The following is an 11228-nucleotide window of genomic DNA, read 5'->3' on the forward strand; positions in this document are numbered from 1 at the left end:
AATAAAATGTCATCTCAATGTGACCTTCTTGTCTGGCAAGAAAACACAAAAGTGTTTAGAATATTATGTTCTGCCTTCAACACTAGCTTTTTGTGCATCATCCAAGTGTGATATTATAATGATTGTCTGTTTCCTCTTTCCTTTGATACGAAGAATCTGATTTGATGAGAGAACGACCCCCCTCCTAGCATGTATTTTGACTGTGAATAGCAAGGAGCGTTTATTTTAGTGGAGAGAGTAGAGAACGTATTTGTTTTAATGTGCTTGTATTTTTGTTTTTTTATTATAAGGCTCATTTTTTTTGGTGTGAGATGTGTTTGTACATTTCGGTTATCTGTATAAAAGCAGATGGTGCAGTGGTGCAGAATGTGTACTTATAATTTGACTGCATGTACTACATATTTTTTTCTTCTCACATTTATGTTTGAAAAATAAAAAGGACAGAAAAAAAGGGTTTATGTGATTTGTAGTGATTGGGCTAGTGCATGCAAGACACTGGTATGGTCCTTCATAACTGGAAGGTCAGAAAGTGTGGATGACATAACATTTATATTTTCATAATCATGTAACAGTAAATATCAGGAAAAATTCAAATAACTGCAGAAAAGAAGAGAGAGTTTGTTTTCCAAATGACTGAAATGTGGACTTCAGTTTATGAAAACTGTTATTACTTCCCTGTCATTTTATTTAACTAGGGCAGCGGGTTCTATATAAAAGCTGAATGTAGCCACTGGGTATATCCTGATAATCTTACCAACACAAAGAGCTGATCATCTAAGGCTAGCTGGCAATCTTGGTTAGCAAGGTGCATCCATAAAGCACCAAGACATTGTTAGCTGTGGCGAGTTAAAAAACACAGAAACTAAACTAAACTACTTGAACTAAATTGTACTTCCTGAAAAACTGCCTTTATATATGTGTTTTAGGACAACCACACTTGGAACAAGCAAGGAGTATAACTGAAAACCTGAAGGTTTATCAACAAGTTTACTCTAAACAGTACTGATGAAGACTTGAAATTAGTGGCTGAGAAGATCATGTGGTCAAAATCAACTGAGAAGTCGGCTCATTTTCTCATAGACTTCTATGGAGTTGACGTCCTTCTTGCTGACAGTTAGAAATAATGCAGGTTTAAGGCACTTCTAGCTTCATTTTTCAGACCCAAAAGCTCTGCCCATCTTTTATATACAGTCTATGTCTAAGACCAAGTTAAAGCAACTATATGGATTAATTCACATGCCAATAATTGTGGTTATTATCAAGACCGTATTTACATTCTTCATAAATATGCAGGGGGGAGCGGCAACCAAGCAAGCATTCAGTCGCTTGCAAAATACCTGCTAAGTTCTCCTCAAACAGATCACCTGAATGAAGCAAATGAATTTACAGCTGGAAGAAACAGCTGGATGACTGTCCTCAAAATACAGACAGAAATAGTGAACGCGTGTCTGTGTGCCTGTGTGCCTGTGCGCGCGCGTGTGTGTGTATGTGTGTTTGTGTGTGTGCACCCAGGCCACCCGTCCTGTCTGCAGTTCACAGTGAACATGACAGCTGCGGTGAGGACTTATCGCTGGCAGTGCATCGAGTGCAAGTCCTGCAGCCTGTGTGGCACCTCTGAGAACGACGTAGGCTCTTACTTTCTACTACACGTTAAATCTAAGCACATGTGGCTGCACGCACACACACACACACAAACATACACACACACACATGTACAGCTCATACATAATGCCAGAAAAACTTAGGCAGAGCAGGTATAAGTGAATACTGCTGATATTTATTTTTGTAGTTATCCGAGGCCGATGTCTGGCTCAAATACTTGAGTGCATGAAGACAGTGCACGGCTGAAGGATGGTGTTATAGTGCTGCCCACAATTTACTGAGATCAAACAAATTTTACTGAAAACCCTTCCAGAAGTGCAGATTTTTTTGAAGGTGCTTAAATTTACACAGACTGCAATGCAGGACTCAAAGTGCTGGTTAAAGCATCTAGTGTACATACAACAAAGAAAGAGAGTTGTTGATCCTGTTGAGCTTTTTACCGCCTGCCACAACAAAGGTTGAAGTTATGAATATGAAATTAAAAAAAAAAACAACCAGGGACATATTCATCACACCCCAGTCGCTTGATTATATAAATACAAAATCATTGTTAAAGCACTACACACACTATGTTTTGCCGCTGCAGTCCTCGGCTTTGATTTCAAGACCGTGCGCACGTGTGATTAACGACACTAATTCTCTTCTTTTGCAGGACCAGCTGTTGTTCTGTGACGATTGTGACAGAGGCTATCACATGTACTGTCTGAGCCCTCCGATGTCTGAGCCGCCAGAGGGTACGCATGCACGCCGCAAAGCTACACAATGTACCGCATCCTCATTTTTATCAGACTTCACAACTTTCCACAACCACGACAACATTTTTATCATTACAGAGACATGGAACTATCTGTGCTGTAGGTAGAATGAGGAGAGTGAAACCTGCAGTCAGAGCAGTCGTGCTGATTTTTAAGGCATTTTTAAAGAATATGACCCTCAGGACTCTTTTCTTTTTTTTCTTTTTCTTTTTTGAATGAATGTTTTAATCTGAATACGGCGGTCTAAAATACCGTGACTGCGATTACAGAAATGGAGAAGGTACTTCTGTTTAAATCAAACTGTCATTTGCCACATAAGATGGCTGCCTCAAAATGTTTGATGGCGTTGTCATGGAAATGAGTAGTAGAAAGATAATCTGTTTCCATGGCAAAAGTGTCACTTGGCTGAACATACAGTAGCGGTGCCACTTGTGTTCAACACGCACTAACAGTGTCAAGCTCTGCCCACACATGCGATGCTTTCGATTTACAGGAAAATATTTTTTAAAATTCAGCAGCAGTCAGTTAATTTCGGGTCTTCGCACACGCGTCGATGATAAACTTATATTTGTGTACCACTTTTAGTCTGGGTTCACTTTGAAGCGTTAAGGTTGAGGAGAACATTTCAGCATCTGTCTCGACTTTATGTTTAATTAATGTCACAAATCCTGAGCCGGAATCCAAACCAAACTACTTGTCAGATCCTCTGCACCCACAAACCACAGGCACAGCGTGTGGTGTTTAAACACGGAGCTTTAATTTACAGTGTTACTTAACGCTCTGTGTGAAATGAGGGATTAATCCACAAGGCTTTACAATAGCAGTGATTGAACTCCCAATCTGTGTGTGTGTGTGTTGTACAGGGAGCTGGAGCTGTCATCTGTGTCTAAGACAACTGAAGGAGAAGGCCTCAGCCTACATCACCCTCACTTAATCTGCTGAGCTGCGCCTCTTCCTCTTGGCCCTTCATCCTCTCCCAAAACCACTTCTCCGTAACCCCCCTCACTGTGCCTCAGAGGCTACCCCCCCTCTCCTCTTCTGATCTGCTCGCCGCTACTCTCTCTACGTTCTGTCCCCGCGACCTTTGACACGACTGAGCACACAGCAACCACGGCGATGCATATTCCCGAAACGTCTTTCCAGTGGCGAGCCAACCTCCGCCCCGTTTATTTATTTATTTTGGTCACTCGAATTCCCTGTTGTGCTTGACCTGAATCCCCCCTCCCTTCATTCTTGCTCTGTCTCAACAGAGGAATTCATCAGCTGGCAATAAGTTTGCTAGCAAGACACACACTTCAGCCTGCCAAGGGCACTTCTGAGGCATACTACTCCACAGGAACCCTCATAAGGGCCCTCGGATGAGCCCTAATGATCTTCAGCTGCAACTCAGTCAAGTAGTGAGCGAGAATTAATAAGATGGATAGGTGTTAGGCAGAGGACAGGGCATTGAAGACCCTGGATAACCATGGAGCAGTATGTTTCAGTGTTAGTCAACTGTGAAATATACACCCAATCAAAATTTCATTTACTCCCTCTGTCCTTTACCGTGCACGGCAGAGCTGAGACACTGAACTCTGCTCCATTATTTGTCTGCAGGGTTTCCTGCTCCATGCAGTTTTTTAAAGGCAGAGTGAATTGTACAGAATTTCGACTGATTCTCCATCTACGCGCTCATAAAACCTCACCCTCGCCGGACACGTCGGAGTCTCTGGTCAGGAACTCAGACCATCTTTGACCTCACCCTGTCCTCTCTCGTTGCATGGGGTTTTTCCACAAAATTAATGATGCATTTTGGGATTGACACCGGTGGTTTTTAGTGTGCGGATGTGATCCTCTGATTAAAGGAGAGAAGGATTTTTCTCTTAATCAACTATCTCTGATCAAACGATGTATTTAAAAATACAATTTAGGCTTAGCGTCCCTCACAAATCCTTTACCTGACCTTTGTTCGCCCTTTCCCTCGATGAAACAATGACTGTGAAGCCAATGCGAGACTAAAACGCTCCTGGTGCTTGGTGTGTATTATCTGTGTGTTAAGAATGTAGGATCAATGTGTGGACAATGCAGATCTTTGTCTGGCCTATGCGGAGGCCAAAAAAACGTATTTTTTAATGATTCCTTTTTTTAATTTCTTTTTCATTCGCATGTTGTTGTTTCAGTTGTTTTTTCAAAACTTGTAATTGAAATCGAAGAGAAAGCACACTTAATTCGCAATAATGTGTTTGTAATATGAACTCTTTTGGCCAAACTGGGTGTGTGTTAGTGTGTATGTGTGTGTGTGCATGTCTGTTTGTGGGACTTTATTTGAAAACTACAATAATTGTAGCCATTTCCAAGCTAGGCAGGATCTGTGCGAGGATCTGAGTAGCAGAGGTCAAGTGGATGTAAGGAAAGTCGGCATTTTCTCGTCCAGGTATTCTGACAGAGTGAAGACAAAAAGAAAGTGTTAAAGGAATTGTTTCATCATTTCACCGTGGCTTATATGCCAGAGTTCATCTTGTAGTGACTCTGGAAAGTATGGAAGAAATGAATAGTATGGCACATAACCCACACTGAAGATCATCATTTTTATCATTTACAACCTTTTGTTTTATATTACACGTTAATCCATAAACATTAGAGGTGCTGGTAGCCAGGATGAGAGGTGAAACATCTTCAAAAAACGTAAAGAAGTCCAGCCACCCTTGATTCAAGGGTCTTAGACTAACATTACCTGTTTGAGTGAAACCCTACACAGACATACGGCCAGGAAAACTGTTTCTTACAGTGGCCCTGAGAGGTCAAATGCACTGTAGCTAAGAAAAATAACACCAACAAATACTAAAATGCTGTAATAGCACACAAAACAAAACTGATGATGAATAAAACACAATAGAAATAGAAAAATACATCCATCCATTTTCTTCCGCTTATCCAAGGTCGGGTCGCGGGGGCAGCAGCCCAAGCAGAGAAGCCCAGACCTCCCTCTCCCCAGCCACCTCCTATGGCTTATGAACACCAAAGCGTTCCCAGGCCAGCCGAGAGATATAATCTCTCCAGTGTGTCCTGGGTCTGCCCCGGGGCCTCTTCCTGGTGGGACATGCCTGGAAAACCTTACCCAGGAGGTGCCCAGGGGGCATCCTTGTCAGATGCCCGAACCACCTCAACTGGCTCCTTTCGATGTGGAGGAGCAGCGGCTCTACTCTGAGCCACCCTTCCTCCGAAGGGTGGCTGGCCTTGTATTTGTGATCTCGTTTTTTCGGTCACTACCCACAGCTTGTGACCATAGGTGAGGGTAGGGACGTAGATTGTACGGTAAATTGAGAGCTTCGCTTTTACACTCAGCTCTCTCTTCACCACAACAGACCAGTACAGCAGCGGTCCCCAACTTTTTTTGTGCCACGGACCGGTTTATGCCCGACAATATTTTCACGGACCGGCCTTTAAGGTGTCGCGGATAAATACAACAAAATAAAACTAGTACCGGTACCGAAAAAAGAAGATTTATTCATAACACACGTGAAAAGACCCAGGAAAACCGAGTTAACAATAAAAACGATAACAAAATAACGCTGAAAACCGATAAAAACCCTGAAAACCAGACATTTCACATCTGAGCCTCAACTCTCGCGGCCCGGTACCAAACGACTCACGGACCGTTACCGGTCCGAGGCCCGGGGGTTGGGGACCGCTGTGGTACAGCGTCCGCATCACTGCAGCTGCTGCACCAATCTGTCTGTCGATCTCCCGCTCCCTTCTCCCATCACTCGTGAACAAGACCCCGAGATACTTAAACTCCTCCACTTGGGGCAGGGTCTAGTCCCTGACCTGGAGTGGGCACTCCACCCTTTTTCAAAATATATTTCAATATTTTGAAAGTGTTTTTCAAAAAATACAACAAAGGTTAAATAGAATACAGTTAAAAGAAAAAAAAGAAAAAACTAAAAAAAAAAACCAAACAAGATATAATGAATGAAACACAAGTATTTTTTGTGTGTATCTACAGTATTTGGTAAGTCACACAATTAAAACAAATTTTGTATCTTTTTCTCCTGAACGAAACGTAACACAGATGAATCCTTAGCTTCATTTAAGTGTCTGTCTCTTTGTGGAGTCCTTTACAGGTTTTGGTTAATGTCTCCCCCAAAACACTGCCATTGTATTTTGTGTGCTTTTGAAACATTTTTCTGTTTTCTGGTGTTTTCTTAAGTTGCAGTTTATTTGACCTCTCAGGGCCCCCGTAGTTTCCCCAGTCTTGAGATTAAGCTAACTGTCCCATCCAATGACTACAGAAAACGTTTCTACAGTCATTGTTCCCATCACTCTAACTTCTCTTTTATCAGATAAGTAAAAATTTGTAATAAATAATAGTTGCAATCCTGATTACAGACTACACCCCTTAAGAGGTGTTGTCTTTATAAAACTGTATTCCACCTTTAGCTTCGCATAAATAGATTTTTATGTGAGTACTTAATTCTCTCACAGTCTTTGCCATTATCAGCACAATGATCACCAGAGAATAATGTTAAGGGGTCATTGATTTTACATTAGCGGATATGCTAAGCTCTGTGTTGCTAGCATAGAGCAATACTCAATCAGGTTGCTCTTTCAAGATCAAACCTGTCTAAAAGAGAGACAGTGTCACCAAAATATAAATAAATTAAACTGTATTGGACATTTGTTAACATGTATACATTCAAATGACATATGACAGCCTCTGTGAAGCCATCTGATTTGTTTCTTTTTCTGTTTTTTGGGGTTGATAAGAAAAATATGTTGTTGTAGAAGTTATGCTAACACTGCTAGTCTGCGCTAAAGAATCTGGTGTAAGTGTGGAGAAACGTGGGTTTAAATGGTCAGCCAGCATGCATCTTTATGGGCTTTCACTGAAAAGATATCTTTTATTTTTCTCTTATTGAAATGACCCGTTATAGTGTCCTCAACCAGTTTAACTGGGTTTCTCATGGCAACTTAACAAGCATTTTTAGAAGACAGGTGAAGTACGAGTGCTGATTTATGGGGACATTTCTAAATGATTTATTAGTGCGGATGTGAGGTTTGAGTTTGGAGACAATACCTGTAAATATGGGGATTGAATTAAGGGCAACAAATTGCCATTTTACACAGTGTTTCATATTTTTGTGTACAGGTAAGAGTATGAAACGGCTCAGACTCAGCCAGCTTCGGCTTGAATGAACGTCTCATTTTAATGCTGCATCATGTCTCTGAAAGGAAATTCACAGGATCAGATGGCTCGCTAGAATGTATCTGAACTGTACTCGTGTTTGCCATCTGATGCAGACGGGCAGTAGGTGCAAATACTGTACTACCCCCTCAATTCAATTCAACTTTGCATGAATGACTCATATTTTGATAAAGTCGGTAATGCATTTTTAAATAACGACGACTAAAACCTTTAACTTATGTTCAGTTCCTGTTTGTTTGCTTGTTTGGTTCTGTAACTTTAAAAAAAATAATTTTACATTTTGCACAGCGTGGCTACATTTGCTCTCCAAGTGCGTTTATGCCTCTGTGTGTGAGTGCGTGTTTCTATATATGTGAGTACATGTGTGTGTATGAGTGTAAGCGTATATCCACAGAAGGTCAGTGAAGAAAAAAAAAGAAAGAAGCAAATCGAACCAAAATAGTGTGTTACTTATTATTCTGCAGACATTTTCTTCTCAGTGGAACCAGTTGCATGGCACAACACTGCTTGAGGATTGTAATGTTGAGTACAGATTATAACTAAAGTGCACTTGAGTGTACACATTTCACGCAAGGCACTCGGATTATACTGTATGACTTTATGGTGTGTTAAATTAGTGTTACATTTGCCGACAAAATCACTAGCAACCAATAAAAAGAAATGTTTATTTCCATTTACAAATCAGAGCTAACACCTAGACTTGAAGCATGTCTGTGTGGAAATAGTTTGATGATGAAGTGGAAATATTTAATGGTGATTGTTAGATTAAATATAATGGAAATGTTTGGGATTTGGATGATAATGATGATGTCATTGTGACTGAAAAGCCTTTATATTTGGAGCTTTGCTGGCACTTAAAAGGAGAAGCATGGTGGAGTCAAACTAACTTTGATTGTACTATCTGGGGTGGGTGGGGAAGCCCTGTTGGGTCTTTGGAAAGTTTAATGAAACTTGAGCCTTCTCTCTGTACAAATGGATGAAGCAAAGCGATGGTGGTGTAAGGGTGGGGATGTGGGGTCCAACAAAGCCACACCAGGAGCCTCCAGGTCTCAAGTTGATGCCATTACCCCCATCTCCTCCTTCCACCATCATTTCAGGCTGTTGGTGGCTCAGTCAGAGGGTTGAGCCTTTGGGCAACTCTAGGCCTCTGTTGTAAATTGTTGTTCTGTGATCTTGCTTGCACTTTTTTTGTTGTTTTATTTGTTTTTGTTTTTGTTTTCCCAAAAATAAGAAACTAATTGTAAGTATGTATGCGTGTGAGTGCGGGTGCACTTTTCATTTTCAATCTTTGCATTTTTTGTTTTCCAATGTGACTGTCTGTTGTAAACAACACTGGATAAAGACAAGTTTTTAATTTGTATTTTTTACCTCGAGAGGAAGATGCAATCTTCTTGGACATTTTTTTAACCGCCCTCCTCTTTTCCTCCCTCTCTTTCTTCTCCTCCTCTTCCGTCTGGTACCTGGGAATGCTTTGAAATGTGGACCGTGACCGCATTGCTGTCATCACTGCTGTCAGTCATTTTCTGTGAATTCATTCGGCTTTCTCAATTTACCCAGTTTTTTCTCTCTTCCCTCGACTCATTTTTTTCCATTAAAAAGATGAGATTGAAAAATGAGCTGTACCTTTTGTGTGTGCCGTGTGTGTGTTTGCATTATTTGCTCCAGTTCCTGTGGTGTAAATCGCTGAATATTTGTGTGTTCTTGGACAGTAGTCAGTCTGTCTGTCTGCTCGTCTGTATTGCTGCCAACTAGGGCAGCTTACAAGTCTGTCTTTTTTTTTTTTCCTTAGGTGGGGAGGACTAGTCCACGGACTTCTTCTCTCACATGCACATACTTATGGGCTTGAAGCTGAGGCCAATGTCGACCATTTTTTTCTCCCGCTCCTATTTCTTCCTTTCCTTTTTCAGTCTTCAGAAGAGAATGTAATTGCATAGTTTTAGCTAGAAAACACGTGTCTCTTTTTAAAAAAAAATATAAGGTGCCTTTTCATGTGTTTCAAAAAGGGGTAAAAATGCCTTTGAAGATAAAAAAGAAATTAAGGGATGCCATTGTTTGGAATGAATAGCGGATCCTGGAAAACCTGGGAATGGGGACAAAGGAGCCCTGTTGTCCACAATTGTTTTCCAGCAACACTGCAGAAGAAAATACACTTTGCTATTCAGGGCAGGTACAGTTTTGCTATTTGTGATGTATTCCTGGAGATGAGACATTCATCATAGCTGCAGTGTTGGCCAGACCTGGCTGAGCAACAGCAGCGGGGTGAAGTCAAGCCGATCAACAGTTCCATTTTTTGCTTCCTACCAGAACACAGAAAACCAAAAAACTGGTGCATACTCGATTCCTTGGGGGTTTTTGGTGAGAGGGGGCTGAGGGGGGATATAGGTATTTTTAACAATATGCTCTGAAAAAAAATTCATCCATCCATCCATCCTTTTTGGAACAGCTCCAACATTATCCAAAATCCTGCACAGCACCATCCTGTGCATACAGAAACCCACACAAAAACACTTGTGTGTCACACACACAAAAAAATTCAGACGTGTGTACACCAACAGTGTGTTTTTGTGTGTGCGCACACACACACACAGCCTAGAGCCCTCATCTTCTTATAAGGTTCATTACTCTGACCCCAGTCTCCCTTTCATATCTCTGAGGACGTGTGTGTGTGTGTGTGTGTGTGTGTGTGTGTGTGTGTGTGTGTGTGTGTGTGTGTGTGCTTGTGCATGTGCTTTCCAATATCCAATAGATTATCAGTATGTATAATTATTTAGGCCCAAAGAAAGTACAAGTGTGTTTTATATGTGTGTGTATTTGTGTGCCTGTGCGAGTATGTGCATACTGTATGAATACTGTACTGAGTGTAACTATGTGTGTGTGTGTGTGTGTGTGTGTGTACATCTGTGCATGTGTGTATGCCTTCCCAGCCAATTACCACATCTCCCAGACAGACTGAGACTGCCTAGGCCTTGCCAGCCAATCGGAGAGGGGCTGCGCACTGCCGGGCTGGAGGTGGTTGCTATGGTAACCAGGAGGCCTGTTTGCATGGTGGCTGATGGAAGAGTGATGGATTACAGTAATGGGATGGAAGGAGAGAAGGAGGGAGGAAGATAGGGAGCTGGAGGAAGTGGAGGGAGGTACAAGAGAAGGAGGAGGAGGTGAGAATGGGAGGAAGAGAGAGAGAGAAAATGGGGGAGGTGAGGAGGGAGGGAGGCAGACAGACTCATACATAAAGATATTGGTAATGTATGAATGCATCTGAAATGAAGCGACTTAAAAAGATGAAAAAGAATGAGAGAAAAATGATAAAGGGAGGGTGGTGGAGGAGTGGAGGGGGTGGTGGGGGGTTGGGAAAATTGGGTTGGGTGTGTGTGTGTGTGTGTGTGTGTGTGTGTGAGAGAGACTGAATTCATCTCTTTCCTTCTTCTGTCTGGGCTGAGACGTGTGTCTGGCCATCTGTCCTTGGAGCAGTCAGAGACGTAAGTGTGTGGAAAGATGCAGTCTCACCTTTTTGCCTCCTCAGCAGCACTGCAGTCAGTTCATGCAGGAGCTACCTCTGTGCTTCCACATCCACCTGCACCAACTTAAAGTATGATATCAGGGGGCCAACATGATGCAACTCCAACAAGTCAGATGGAATTGGAAAGTTGCACGTGTTCTGACAAGCGATAACAAATTTTTTGTTGCTT

The 11228-nt window shown here is 41.8% G+C and overlaps 1 protein-coding gene across 1 annotated transcript in view; it reads left to right on the plus strand.

Moving 5' to 3' along the window:
• The window catches only part of dpf1 (double PHD fingers 1), a 49257-nt gene extending 40181 nt beyond the window's left edge, over window positions 1-9076 (plus strand). Inside the window, exons 11-13 of the mRNA XM_085380636.1 lie at window positions 1513-1625; window positions 2255-2336; window positions 3221-9076. Coding sequence (XP_085236762.1) covers window positions 1513-1625; window positions 2255-2336; window positions 3221-3291 — 266 coding nt within the window. The 3' untranslated portion in view covers window positions 3292-9076. The remainder of the gene's footprint in view (window positions 1-1512; window positions 1626-2254; window positions 2337-3220) is intronic.
• Window positions 9077-11228: the final 2152 nt, after the last annotated feature.

The sequence above is a fragment of the Rhamphochromis longiceps genome, linkage group LG14, assembly GCF_057381845.1.
Source record: "Rhamphochromis longiceps isolate RC_006_pf linkage group LG14, R_longiceps_female_GT1.1, whole genome shotgun sequence".
Taxonomy (NCBI): domain Eukaryota; kingdom Metazoa; phylum Chordata; class Actinopteri; order Cichliformes; family Cichlidae; genus Rhamphochromis; species Rhamphochromis longiceps.